The 14251-nt window shown below is 37.0% G+C and overlaps 1 protein-coding gene and 1 long non-coding RNA gene across 6 annotated transcripts in view; one reads left to right on the top strand and one right to left on the bottom strand.

Moving 5' to 3' along the window:
• The window catches only part of Msp300 (Muscle-specific protein 300 kDa), a 109096-nt gene that overhangs the window by 74771 nt on the left and 20074 nt on the right, over positions 1–14251 (bottom strand). For 4 of the 5 annotated variants that reach the window (XM_086912315.1, XM_086912314.1, XM_086912318.1 and 1 more), the window contains exons 7-19: positions 13422–13809; positions 13184–13330; positions 12331–12871; positions 10425–12108; positions 10239–10347; positions 8904–9948; positions 3290–8830; positions 2929–3217; positions 2306–2825; positions 1757–2205; positions 1481–1676; positions 1126–1200; positions 230–382 (exon numbers count right to left, since the gene is read on the bottom strand). In XM_086912315.1, the coding sequence (XP_086768441.1) occupies positions 230–382; positions 1126–1200; positions 1481–1676; positions 1757–2205; positions 2306–2825; positions 2929–3217; positions 3290–8830; positions 8904–9948; positions 10239–10347; positions 10425–12108; positions 12331–12871; positions 13184–13330; positions 13422–13809 (11137 nt within the window). The remainder of the gene's footprint in view (positions 1–229; positions 383–1125; positions 1201–1480; positions 1677–1756; positions 2206–2305; positions 2826–2928; positions 3218–3289; positions 8831–8903; positions 9949–10238; positions 10348–10424; positions 12109–12330; positions 12872–13183; positions 13331–13421; positions 13810–14251) is intronic. The other variant, XM_086912316.1, reaches the window with a different exon arrangement.
• Positions 619–12979, top strand: LOC147656982 (uncharacterized). The gene is made up of 2 exons (XR_015293370.1): positions 619–801; positions 12545–12979. It is a non-coding gene; the product is annotated as an uncharacterized LOC147656982 (long non-coding RNA).

The following is a 14251-nucleotide window of genomic DNA, read 5'->3' on the forward strand; positions in this document are numbered from 1 at the left end:
TAGGATGAAAGGTATAATTATGAGAAGAAAAATGTTCGAAATAACTGAACTAAGTGATTATACGAGATTTTATGTCCATTCAAAATAGAAAAAAAGATGGTTACAAAAGTAGATTAGAAAATGTAATAATAAGTCAAAATTTTTTTAAATTTCTTATACTTCTATAGTAAAATTTTATATAAAGAAAAGTAAAAGATGAAGAAACAAAAATAACATTTTTGATATTTACTTTAGCAGTCGCTTGAATAGATTGGAACCGAGAGGTGATTTGTTGGACACTGGCAGAAAATCTTGTTTCACCGCTAATTTGCATCAGCTCGGAAGATTCGTCGCTCATCTTATCGAATTCTGCCTCGTTTTGCCGTAGATTCACGATCAACATCTAGAAATAGAAATATTATTGAAATTTCATAATATTTGATATAAAAAACATGGTTTGTTTATATTTTGTTTTTATTTTCATAATACTAATCAAACTAATAAAATTGATCGTAATGATTAATTGGTAATTTTCTGTCGTTCTGAAAATACCTTGAATTCATAATAATAGAGTTAACAATAGGATACGCATGTATTTGTCGGTGTTCATGTATGTAGTTAATGCGAATTCAATCAATCAGTCATGGATTTTTTCACTTGTCATGACAACGCGATATACGAGGTTGGAAACATGATTTTTCGATTAAGCGTGCTTTAAACAACACGTTTACATGCATCGAAGTAAAAACACGAGATAAAAAAAAGAATTATGCAAAATCAGTATATGTTAAAAAAAAAACAGTAACATATCGGAAAAAAAAAGTAAGTATCACAATGTGAAGATGTAAGTGTATAGTGTATCGAATTAATGAAACTTACTGATATATTTGTATAAAATAATCTTTGATACATCATTGAATTTAATTCACACTAAATATTTCAATCGTTTTATATTTCATTCGTTTTGAAATATAGAGAGAAGAAAAGGAAAGAGAGAAAAAGATCAAAAAACTTTTAGAGTATAAAGATGAAAATGATAGAATAAAGATAAAAGAAGAAAGAGAAAAAAGAGAAAAAAAGAGATAGACCAATTTACAAAAGCGTTCACAATCCTGTTCGAATAAATTTTTTCCATGTTTCTCTTACTTGGTCCAGGTGGTCTCCTAGGGCCACCAGTTCCGTCACTTCCGTGTCCCACGACAAGGCGGTTTTTTGTAGTGCCTAAGAAAGTTTTCCAAAATACAATGTCTGAACTATCGTTATACCATTTCATCTCTTTCGTATCTTTTCCTCTTCTTGATTAAAAATGAAAGAAAAAGAACTTCGCTTCGCGTAAAATGCGATTATTTAAAAAAAAATGTGTTCATAGTATGACTTTAAAAAAAATTAATTTTTTAATGAAACATGTAATAATTCGCTTTTAGAACATATAATGTGACATATCATGTATATTATAAAAACATACGATGTTAATATAATCTTTAAATATTCTATATATTACCTGATACTTTTCAAGTTGTTCTTGTTTCTCATCGAGAGTGTTCTTCAGAGAATAATTTTTCAAAGACGATTCTGCATCTGCCAACCAAGCTAACAAACGTTCTAAAGAGTTCTCGTATTCGCTCCATTGTTGGATCCTCTCCTCGATGCATCGAATAATATCGTTTACAGCTGTGGTGAACTTTTTGTGTTCGAATCTGTTACATATAAATTAATTTAATTAGAAAAATTTTTTTTAATTTATTTTGATTCAAATATAATCCAGTATAAATCTTACCTTAGCGTAGCCAAGTCTCTTTCCATAGATTCTAATGATCTGGGTGATAAATTATGAGCACTCTGAGACACGTGTTCACTGAGAATGTCTAATTTCAATTCTCCTTCCCTTTGGCCATCTTGAAGCTCCATGATCTTCGTCAATTGAATTTGTAAAGCAGCTTTGTTGCCAGTATAGTCGCTGTAGTTGGCTAATTGCTCCCATTGTTGCTTCTGGTAATCTTGATAAGATTTTTGTAGATCGTAGAATTGCTGGAAAGTATCTAGAAGAGTTTCCAAATTGAATATATTTTTCTGTGACATTTCGACCAGATCCTCGTATCTTCCGGAAACTGAGGCAGCCTTTTGTTGAGCGTCCGATGGCGCCTGAGACGTGTACGATAGTGCATTTGCTTTTTCTAAGACTCCTTCAATGATACGTTTATAAGCCAAAATTTCTTGGTGCATTCCCTATAAAAAAAATATTTCGTTACGTAAAATATTGAAAATATTTTTAATATTTCTTGTTTCTTTAAGAATTTTTCTTACTCATTATCAGAGTCATAGTTACCTTGCTTTTCAGCAATTTGGATTTAATTTCTTGAAGAGAAGACCACGTGATCGTCGAATCCTGTTTCACCGATCTCTCCATGGTATCCAACCAAGCTAAAATTTGCTGCAGAGTCTCTTGATAATTGGTCCATTGCAAGGATTGAGCATCTTGTTTCTTCTGTTGCTCGGCTATGCCTTCCACAAGTTTATCCCATCGTTCTCGAGCTTGTCTCAACTCATGGCGAATAATTTCTCTTCCTTGAGCCGACGTATCAGCAAGAATCCTCTCTCCAAACGATATCAAACTTCCCAATCTATGTTCACCTTGTTCCTTTTCAGCCAACAATATCTGCAGACGAGATACTTTCTCTTCCAGATTTCCACCTGTCTCATCTTTCTTTAAACTGGCTAAACTCTGTTCCAATTGAGTCAACCAAGCATTTACGACCTTTAATTTCTCTTCATACGTCCTATGATCATCTACAACGCTCTGACATCTAGTCACTACTTCTTTACTGAGCACGTGCAACAATTGATATCTGAAATTTTTGATCGAAAAAATTAAATTTGAAATGAATTTTAGATTAAAATTTAAAATTTCTTAATAATTTTGTTAAATATCTAAATAATAAGCAAATTTACCTATTGCTTATTTGGGAGATCAAAGGCTTGATACGCTCAACTCCACTTGCATGAAGCAAACTATGAGATTTATCAATGAACTCGTCTATCTTCAATTCTTCCTTTAATATGGCATCACGTTTCTCTTTCAATGCTTGCAAACGGGCTTCCTTATCGTGCAAAGTAGGCTGCAATTGTTGATCCCTGAATGCAGCTTCCATCGTTGAGAACCATTTTGTGTGCGTTTCCAATTTATCTTCGAAATCTTGCCATTTTTGTAGGGCTGTTTTTTGCTTATCTTCCACTGATTCTATATAGAAAAAGAAAAGATTGAGAAGAATGTATTAAATATTTAAAAAAATAATTTGACGACTTCTTTTACCTATTTCACTTAAATATTGACGAAGATTGCCTTCCAAAATAATGATCTCCTTATTAATAGCATCCCATCCTTTCGGCGCAGTTCTCTTAATAACCGTATCGCTAAGTTCCTTTAATTTTCCAAGCTGCTCAGCACCCTGCATTTGATCATCCTTCAATATGGCTAAAGTGGTAAGTCTTCTGCAAATATCCGTTCTTTCTCCAGTCATATCGTTGCACTCAGCAAGCTTATCTTTTTCGCCATTCAACCAATCAGAAAAGTTCTTCACTTGTAAATTAAACCTATGATGCTTCTCCACGCAATCATCCAGGTTTTCTAACAAATCCTTCGATTTTGCCACGATGTTGTGGAACAATTGTTTGATAGATGGTAAAAAGACATTCAAAGAAGTATCTTTGGTCTGATCTACCAATTGTTGTGCCTTGTCGCAAACAGACTCTACCAAAGATTGATGAGACATGATTTCTTGATGCATGATCTTGTGATTCTGCAACTGTGCTCGTTTCTCCTCCAAAGTACATTTCAATTCTGTATGTTGATGCATCGCGCGTTCAACATCTCGAAGCCAAGCTGTCAATTGCTCATGAGATAAAGAGAATTCGGCGAATTGCATTAGACATTGGTCTAACTTTTGCATAGTGTTTTGTAAATCTTCGGTAAATCCATCCCACAAGGTTCTCAAATTTCTCAATTGTTGTCTGATGATTTCTCTACCATCAGGCGACGTGTGAACGTATAATTTCTCTCCAAGATCTATGACAGATTCGAATCTAGCGTTCTCTTTCGTTCTAGTATCACCCAAGTCTCGAATGAGCTTCTGTCTACTCTGCAACACGGATAGATCACCCACGATCTCACTGTGTTTCTTCAGTTCCGATTTAATATCCGTGATCCATTGCAATAATTGATTATATTTCACATTGAAAGTGTTGTGCTCTTTCACAAATTGTTCGTATCGCATCACAGCTTCCTTTATTTGATTCTTGATAGCCTGATATTTAGTGGTTTGTCTCGAGACTCTTGTAACTAGATCTGCTTCAGCTTCGATGCTCTGACTCTTCTCAATGGCGGCATTAAATTCAGTTCCTTTCGCAATGATACTTTCTTCCAAGGACTTCAGCTTCTGCAAATGAGCTCTCTTTGCTTCTTCCGTACTCTTCAAACTTTGATCCTTCAACTGGGTCTCCATCTGCTTGATCCAGGCCTCCAAACCTTCTACAATCTTCTCAAACTCGGACCATTGATTGAACATATGTTTCAATTTATCTCTAGCTGCCATACATCGCTTCAAGAAGTCTTCCCACATTTTCTTTTGTTGCTCAAAATTGGATAACAAGGCTGGATGACCTGGCATAGAAGTTTGTTCCAAGACAATATTCAATTGTTGGTTACAATCAGCCAAAATTCGATCCCCTTCTGCTTTCTGTTGCAAAAGATTCTCGATGGTGGTGATTTTACTCTGCGCTGTTTCTCGTTCAACTGAAAAGTCCTCAACTATCGGTGTTCCTTCGTTGATCACTGTGTTAATCCAATCTCGAGTCTTCTCAAACGTTTGAAGATAAGCCTCGTGATTAGAAACGTGTTTTTCCGCTATATTAATTCGTCCTTCGACCTCGTTGGATAGTTTCTCATAAGCCTCGATTACGTTGCCTAACATTTCACTCGCATCATCGTCTGGTGCTGTACTTAATCTATCTTGAAGTTGTTGAAGAATATTCTTGTGAACAGTAACGTCCTGTGCCACGGCCCTATACAAATGAAGAGCTAGCTTTTTCTCTTGTAATGTTGGCAGTAAATCTTGCTTTTCTCCTAATTTATTTTGAGCATCTGATAACCATTGTTTCACTTGAGAGAATTTGTCTTCGAAGGAAGATCTATGCATCATGTCGCTTTCTATTTTTTTATAAATTACGTTAGAACGATCCGCCATTGCATCCACGCGATTACGGAAGTTTCTCAATTCTGTTCTAATCATTTCTCTTTGATCTGGTGTAATTCTAGCGAATAAAGCTTCGCCGGCTTCCGCTGTCTTGTTCAATATAGCTTGTCCAACTTCTCGTTCCTCGGCAAATGTTTTCAACTCTTTCAAACGTGATTGGTAGAAAGTTATAGGTTTTGGACCAGTGATTTCATCATAGGCTTTTAATGTTTTCTCCGCGTTTTCGATCCAAGCTTCAAGCTTCTTCTTGTTAGCCACATATTGATCCCTGTTCTCTTTCAATTCTCGAAGTCTTTCCAAATGTTGGGCCAAGAACTTTAACACGTAATCGTAACGAGTGTTCAAATGATTGATGTATTGATTTACTCTTGATTCAGAGCTAACCCTAGTGATATCTTCCGCCAAAACGGTCAAATCTTTCAGTTCGCTTTGATATTCCATCACACTTTTCTGCATTTCGGTCATCTCTGCGATTTTCTGCTCGATATCGTCCAAATTGAGCAAAGTGGAAGCCTCTGCTCTAATTTTATTCTCATTCTCCTTCAGCCAGGAGAGCACGTTCTCGGAAGTGAGTTCGTAACGTTGCCACAGAGCGATGTTTCGTTCGAGATCATTCTTAATTTTATTGTAGCTGCTTTTCAATGACTCCAAATCAACTTCAACCTTGTCACGATCTAATTTCAAGGCGGCCATAGTTTCGGCACTTTCTACAGATGCTAGAAGTTTCAATGAGTTGTCAGCGTCCTCCTTTCTAGTTATGCAATCAGCAATTCCAATTTCTACGTCCATCAATGAAGCCATTTTCACCTCCAAGTTGTAACGATCACTGCTCTGCTCAGGCTCACACCAAGCTACTTTCTCTTTGAGCGTCACAACCATACGTTGAAGAGCTCCGAATTTTTCGTGATATAATTTAGTCAAGAATGCTACCAATGTTGCTATCACTTTATTAGCGTGATTGGCCACACCATCTCTTCGAAGCTGAAGTGCTTGCAATTCTTTTGGCAAACTCGATCTGGAGATACTAGGATATTCTGAAGAAATCTTTGTCAATGTTTCTTCAACTTTAGACAGAGTATAGTCACATTGCTCTAATTCTGTCTTCAATTCCTGACATTTGTTGATACGACCAAGAATCTTGGTGTTCTCACCAGTCAAATCGTCACACTTGATTATATCTTCTCTAATCTTTGAGATCAAGTCGCCACATCGCTTCATTTCCTGTCTAATTGTCCTTTCTCTCTCATTCAAAGTAGATGTTAAAGATTCTAATTTTTCCGCTGAAGTTTTAACCACTTTGAATTGGTCATCTAATAACTGATGCAAGGAATTCAAAGTAGGAATATCAGAATTATTGTTCAATTTTACGAGTTGTTCTATTTTCGTCACGATATTTTGATATACTTGCTGATAACCAGGCAGCTCTTCTCTATATCTTATCAATCTTACTTGGCAGTTTTCAGCATCCATTAAACGTTCGAACGCAGTGGTCAACGCTTCATTTGTATTAGTGAGCCACTTGATGAGTTCAGACTTCGATTCTTCTATCTGTTTCCAAATGATCACCTGAGTCTCATAGGCTTGCAATTTCTCACTGATATCGTTGTAAGTATCTTGGTATCGTTGTCGAACTTCTGTCAAATCGTTTTCGATTAATTCAGAATTGAATCTAGGCATGAGAGATGCTTCTTTCGTCAATTGCTGTGCCTTCGAATCCATTTTATCCAAGAAATGTCTGCCTTTCTTCAGCGCATCCAAAGCTTTCTTGTGCTTCTCCAAAGTAATATTCGCTTGAGTAATATCATAAGATATTCCTTTCACCGATTGACACAAATTATTTGCATCTTTGATAGATTTCTCTACCTTTTGTCTGGCTTCCTCGTAATCTTTCCAGTCTGTATTCATATCAGCATATTTCTTCCTCTGTTCTCGAAGAAGCTCGTTCACCTTCTCCCAATTAGCATCGACAGAGGATAGAACTACTTGAATATTGGTCGTCGATCTCTGATCCTCTTTCATCAAGGAACTACCTTCAAAGTGGAGGATCTCTTTCTCCTGTTCCCTCTTCTGATGTTCTTCGATTAATTGATCGATTTTTTCCACAGCAGGGGCTAATTGTTTGCATGAGTCAACGTTGTAAACCGTCTCTTGAAGAGCAGTTTGCGTATTCAATATCTTCTCAGTGATCGTTTGCTGCAATGTTCTGAAATTATTCCATCTGGCACCAAGATTTTCTAGTCTATCGCGTTTCGCGGATATCTCATTTTGCAGAGACAATGCCTTGTTTTCCAAGTCGATCAACAAACCTGACGCGGAAAGAGGTTTTCCCTGTTTGTCTCTAATTTGTATTCCAATAGCACTGTCAGGCAAAACATGCTGTTTCCACGTTTCAATTTTATCATAGATGGTTCGTAATTCGGACGAAAATCTCTCCAAATCGGCAATGGTAGGCTTTCTAGCTTCAGCTTCATACTTACAATGGCTCAACTGAGCGTTGGCATCGTTCAACCAACTCAATAGCTCTATCCATTTCTCCAATCCTTTCTTTTTCTGTTGCAAATCATCTCCCAGGGCCTTGTACTTCTTCTCTAAATTGGTATAAGTATCGACCAAGGCAACTGTCGCTTGCATAGATCCTTTGGGACATATATCTTTCACCTCTTGACAGATAGCTTCCAAGCTTGGCTGCTTTTCAGAATGTTCCTGGATATACGCATGCACGGCTTGAAGATTCGTGTCAACCGTATCGACAGTAGCATCACTGATCTCAGCGATATTGGATCTCAGTCGCGACATCCAATTCTCAAAATCAGTGATTTTCATTTGAAATTCTTGGCGAGCTAACAACGAGTCGGATACACGATTGATCTGCAATCTGACCGTATCAGCCAGTTTGCTGACTCTAGCTTTAATGTCTGAGACTCGAGCTTTCAAATTAGTCGCTCCTTCCAAGGATAATCCGTGACTAATATGATCAGAAACCTGAGTCAGCGATATCAACTGCGCTTGATGATCAGATATAGTCTTGTTGAAGTCCTTCAATCGTGCCAATTCCTTTTCCAGTACTGATATTTCGGGTGTCTCGGCGTTTGGTTCTACGAGCACCGTTCTCTCCGATCTTTCCAACCACTCGTTGAATTCTTTTATCTCAGATTCGAAACTGTTCCATGAAGTAACCAATTTGTCCAACTTCGTGGTCGTTTGAACTGCTATATCATGCACAGCGTTCCAACGAGTATGAACGGCATCCACTTCGTCGGAAGCTGATGTTTTTCCTGTTATTCGTTGGCTGATCAAGGATAGATCTTGGATCTGAGGAAAATGTTGCTGGCATCGTGTTTCAAATGCTCTGGCTGTTTCTAACATGTGAGCTGCCTGAGCTAGAGTGGTTGGTTTACTGCCTATAGTAGCTGCTTTTGATTCTGCTTCTTCGATCCAAGGTTTTAGCTCTTGAATACCTTTCTCGTACTCCTTCCAGGTTTGTAAATTTTGTTCAGCTGTTTGACGTTGAGCTACAATGCTCTTCTGAAGGGTTTCGATGCTTCTTTCGAGAGTTATGATATCACTGCGCAATTGCTTGGCTGGAAGAGTATCAACACTACCTGAAAATACGAGAGAATTATTTATAATTTTGAAAATAAATAGAAAATTTACACAAATGTCAGATTATCGTACCTTTCACGAGTTTCTGAGATTCTTCCTCGAGGAATTTCAACGTTCTGGTCCTCTCTATAATTTCCTTCTGTAAACTCTCAGTTCTGTAGACCATCTCTTCAGGAGTTGTTGCCAAATTTTCAGTATCTGCAATTGATTGCGGAGCACTCTGTTGAGTCCACAATTGCAATTCGTTCAATTTTGTTTGGAATTTATTCCATCTGGTACTGTGTTCCTGCAGATAAACTACTTTCTCTTGGACAGTCTTCAGAGTGGTCTCCATTTTTTTTTCGGTATGAATGATCTCTTTCTTCAACACTTCTTTCTTTTCCGGTGCTGCGATCTCTGTCAAATGGCTATACGTCTCTTGCAACTTTTTCAACAACTCCTCGGCAGATTTTCTCAAAGTGGAACTGAAATCTTGTTTACTCTGTAAATCGGATGATACTTGTGAAGCGTCATAATAAGTAGTCGATTCGATTTTTCTTAATTCTTCTTCAGCTTGTTCGATCAATTTCAAAATCTCCTCTTTCTGCTGCAGATAAGTGTTCCACAACTTTTGCGAACTCTTTAGAGATTTCAAGGTCTCTACACTTTGTCCATATGTATCGTTCCAGCTGGATTCTAGTTGTTGTACCTCCAAAGACACGAATGGAGGAGCGTGTTGATCTTTTAAAAGATCCTTGCCACGTTGTAGCATGCTCACGATATTTGATCTCTGTTGTTCTAACTGACTAAGACGGCTCTCTTGATGAGTGACCGCGGTCTTCAAGGTCTCTGGAGTTTCTGCTACTACATCTATCTTAGATTGATCTTTGACTTTGTGCAAAAGAGTGCACACCTCACGAACTTCCTTTCTATAAGTGTAACTCTTTGAATAAATATCAGTTTTCGTCATAGTAATTTCTATTGTTGGTATCAGATTCTTGTAACGAGTGATCAGCTGTTCTAAACGATTCTGCTCTGAAAGAGCTTCGTGATCAGAACGATTGGAAGTCAGGCTGTCGAGGGTTTGAACCAACCATTTCATTTCTTCGCGCTTGCTGTCTGCTTCTCTGCATATTTTCTACAGAACAGTAAAGAAAAAGTTGTAATACAATATATACTTTTTCTTTTTTATGAATAACTATAAGATGAGCCTCCTTATAGAATTTCTATCGTGAAACGTGCGTGATTATATTTACCGTTAAAACTTGAACCTATCCAGTGTGAGCGATGCAAGGAAAGAACGTAGAAGAAATATTTAAATGCGTATGATGAAGAAATAGATGTTTTAAATCGATAATGATTCGCAATGACTTATTTGAAAATTCGAGATATTCTTTAAAAATGAAAATGAATGAAAATATTTCTTACCTGGAATATCGTTTTCTCTGTCTCGAATTCCTCTAGAGTATTCACCTCGTGTAATATGGTCCTCAAATTACTGTCCACGTGATCCATCCATCGTACCATTTCGTCGAATCTGAGATGATAGTTCGTATGAATAAAAATTGATGAAGAATAAGAAAGTTTAGTAAATTCTATCTTTATAATGCTCACTTCTTCTTGTAAGCAGCCCATTGCTCAGGCACTTGTTTCAGTTGTTCCCTCAAACGTTCTACTCTCTGAGCAGAATCCTCCCATAAATTTTCAGCATGTTGTGCGGCCTCAGCCAAGCTGGTGTCGTTGGGTTTTAACTGACTATATGCATCACTGATCTTCTTCAGAGTCTGCAGACACTTCTCTACTTCGAGTACAGTGCCACGATTTACGAAAAATTCCTTGTTCCTTTGCAGTATGCTCTCCACGTTGTCGTTCTTCATTAGAGCCTGCTGTTCTGAATTCACTTCTACTTCAATCTCTTTCAAATATTGTAAGAACGTAGTTTCATCCAGACGGAACTCGAGTCTCATCAAATGAAGAGGAGCGAAGGTTAATACCTCCTTCCAACGTTTCTGAAGTGATTCTACAGCTTCTGAAATAGGAACTTGCTGTTCGACAGGCAGAATACTTTTCAAATCCTGTCCAGCATTCACGAAATCTTGAATCCATTTCTCGTTAACATTGCTGAAGAAATTCTTATGATATTCTATTGATCGTCTATTATCGGTATGTTTATCATTCATCATGGTTTCTGCGACTGATAGCCATTCGCAGACTTGTCTCTCGCACTCTTTGAATTTGGTCCAGCATCTGACAGCTTCCTGAAGTCGCTGCTCCAAAGCTTGAGCCGCTTGGGAAACTCTGTTGAATCGTTCATTCAATTCTCTCAACGTTTTTCCACCTTCTGCAGTGGCTACGTCAGCGTGACTGTCCACAGATTTTACTATACTGGTGAATACTTTGTTCTTGGACTCTAGCATAGATTTGTAATATAGGGTTCTCGAGAAGAAAGCTTTATGGCGATCTAATTGTGCCAGAATGTGTTCCCTACCACGTGACAGATCGACATTGGTCAACATTCTCTCTGCTTCGTCCAACCAGGCAGCTATTTCCTTCTGACCAGCCTCCAGAGACTCTTGTTGGACCAGAAGTTGATGGTACAAATGCAACTGCATCGGTATCAAAGCTCGTACTTTGACCAGAGCTTCTTTCTCTTTTTTTAAAGTGTTCATCATCTTATCCACTTCATCACGAGACAAATCTTGAATAAGTGTTTGAAACTTCTTGCTGATACTTTTGAATAGATCTTCGATCCCTTCTACCTCGTTGTGGAAGACTTGTAGCTTTTCACCGTAAGCTTTGATTTTCTCAGTTGTGGTTAGATCAGTGGCTGACAAGGCTGTTTCGACGTTTCTCAGCCATTTCTGCAGTGTCTCCACTCCTGCTCTGTAATCTTTTCTATTTCTTATAACATCTCCAGCATGCATATATTGCTTCGCTTCTTGGAACAGAGATTCCCATCTGGAAGTGAGACTCGAATAACGTTGTTTCAGTTGCAAAGCGACTGATTCGTCAGAGGTGGCGATTAAAAATGTCACTGTGTCGGATAATTGTTGGTGTTTATCCTTCCATACGCTTATGTCTTGGAAAAACTCCATTTTATCTTCTTCAGGAAGGTGTAAGGCAGGTTCAGCGCGATTCAACCATGTTACGAACTCATCAGAGATGACATTCCATCGACGCCAATAGACTACTACTTCCTCGAGCATGCTTTGCACGCAACGAAGATCCATGGATACGCTCTTCCATTTGTCACTTGTCTCTCTCATAAAACGATCGATATTAGCGCTTTCTTCTTGATCTAATGAATAAAAGATTTTTGTATACTAAAAATTTATAGTATACTTCATATTGATGTATTTATTAAATTCTTTTATACTCTTATTGTAATACTCTTATTGCAATCTTAAATAATAAATTCTCTATATTAAATGTCTAGTTTTTTTCATATTAATGAAATTGATAAATTGTTACACTAAACAATCTCTAACAATTTAAATCATCTAAAGTAAATATCACTTACCAACATTACCCTCGCGTTTATAATCCTCGACGATTTGTTGCATGTCTAAATACGCTTTCTGGAATTCCTGGAAAATTCTATTTCGAGACACGAAGTTTCTATACTGCTCTAACATCTGATGTACGCTCTCTTCCGTGCCATATTTCACGCTCCATCCCTTTAACTTCGTCTCGACTAGGAACAAGAAAGCAATAAGGCAACATTTGTGCTCCAGGAACTTTAGTCGGATTCTACGTTTGGCAGCGCGATCCGGCAAGCTGTCTAATCGAGCCGCCATCTCATTCAGTTGTTGAGGATGCACTTTCAACGCGACCTCGGAACCCCTTGCCGCTTGAAATCGCTCCGTCATGGACGGAAGGTCGAGGAAGAACTTTTTGTGTTCTTCAAGTTTATTCGATATTATGTTGGCTGTTTCTTCTGTCATTTCTTCTGGGATATTGTTATCGGATAATAGAAGATCTTCTGCACGACACAACCATCTGCCTACAACGCTTAATTCGCCTGGTAGGTAAGAATCTAAGACCCAAAGCCAGCGTAACATCTAGAAAAAGAATCTTTTTATGTATGAATTCTATTTAGCGATTAAATATTGACAATTGAAAATAATGTTCCAAGAACTATTTTTAATAAAATATATTGCTGCATAATATATATATACGTATATTCTGAATATATCGATAAAATGAAAATTTAAATCCATTCTATACTTTATGATAATTATGATACAATAAAGTTTTAGTTTTTTATTATTCGCGTATATATGAATATTATTTACATTTCAATCAGAGGATTACTAATTGACAGTATATATGAAAGCATATATAAAAATGTCAAGTTATTAATTCTAACTTACAAGCATTTCCAAGGTCTTCCACAGATTCTGCACATGTCTCCAAGAATCTCGGGTGATGCTGATCATGCTAGGAGTTTCGACAAGACGTTGCAGCTTATTATACACAATTCTCTGTTGCTCGACTTCTGCTTTTACTGCAGCATATTCCTTCGAAAACAAAAACAGAATTTCAAACAAAAGAAACATTAAAACAAGCGTTTTACGATATTAAAATAATTCTAATATTATTAAAACATACATCATAACCCAATGGGGAACTGCCCATCTGTTCTAAATATTTGAGTCTTTCATAAAGCCAAGCGAGCAGGCCATCGTATTCTTGTTGCACAGCGGCGAACGAATCGGAAGCTGCAGATCCTGGTTCCGGATATTTGTGCAAAAATTGGGCAACGTAGGTCATTATCGATTTCTCGTCCGGCTGAGGAACGTCGACATCCTCGGGATCGAGGAGTTTGGCGATACCCAGTTCAGATTCGGCCACGTGGAACGCGGTTGCTAGGCGTGTTCTGTTCGTTGCTTCTCTCATAGCGGCGATGTTCACCAAGTTTGCCTTGATCGCGTCGATGATGGCCAGGAAGGCATTGCCATCGCGCCAACTTTCACCGAAATCTCGTACTTTTATGTCCCTACGTAGAGAAAGATTTGATCCGTTTTGTAAATGAAACTTGTAATTAGACATTATAATATTTTAATATTAATTCTTGTTTCAATGCTTGTTTGTCTTTGGAATAAATTTGAAATAAATTATATCTATTACAGTCTTGCTCTAGAATTACAATAGAATTACAAAAGTATTTTGTATTGTATTTATTATATTCTAATAAATTTTTAATATATACTACATTTGATTATAAAATCAATTTTTTATAATCATATAAAAGTACTAAACGAGAAGAAATCTAATAACTATTTAATTAATTAAAAGTATGTAAGTATACTATAATAAATATAATGCAAATATAACTTTTTTTAACTTCTATATCAACAATTTAATTAAAAAACATACGCCAATCTAAAATTAAAAATCTACATAGAACATTATATCTTTGTAACAAGATATGCAATGAT

The sequence above is a fragment of the Apis florea genome, unplaced genomic scaffold (genome assembly GCF_048593485.1).
Source record: "Apis florea isolate Af1SG1 unplaced genomic scaffold, ASM4859348v1 contig_3375_pilon, whole genome shotgun sequence".
NCBI lineage: Eukaryota > Metazoa > Arthropoda > Insecta > Hymenoptera > Apidae > Apis > Apis florea.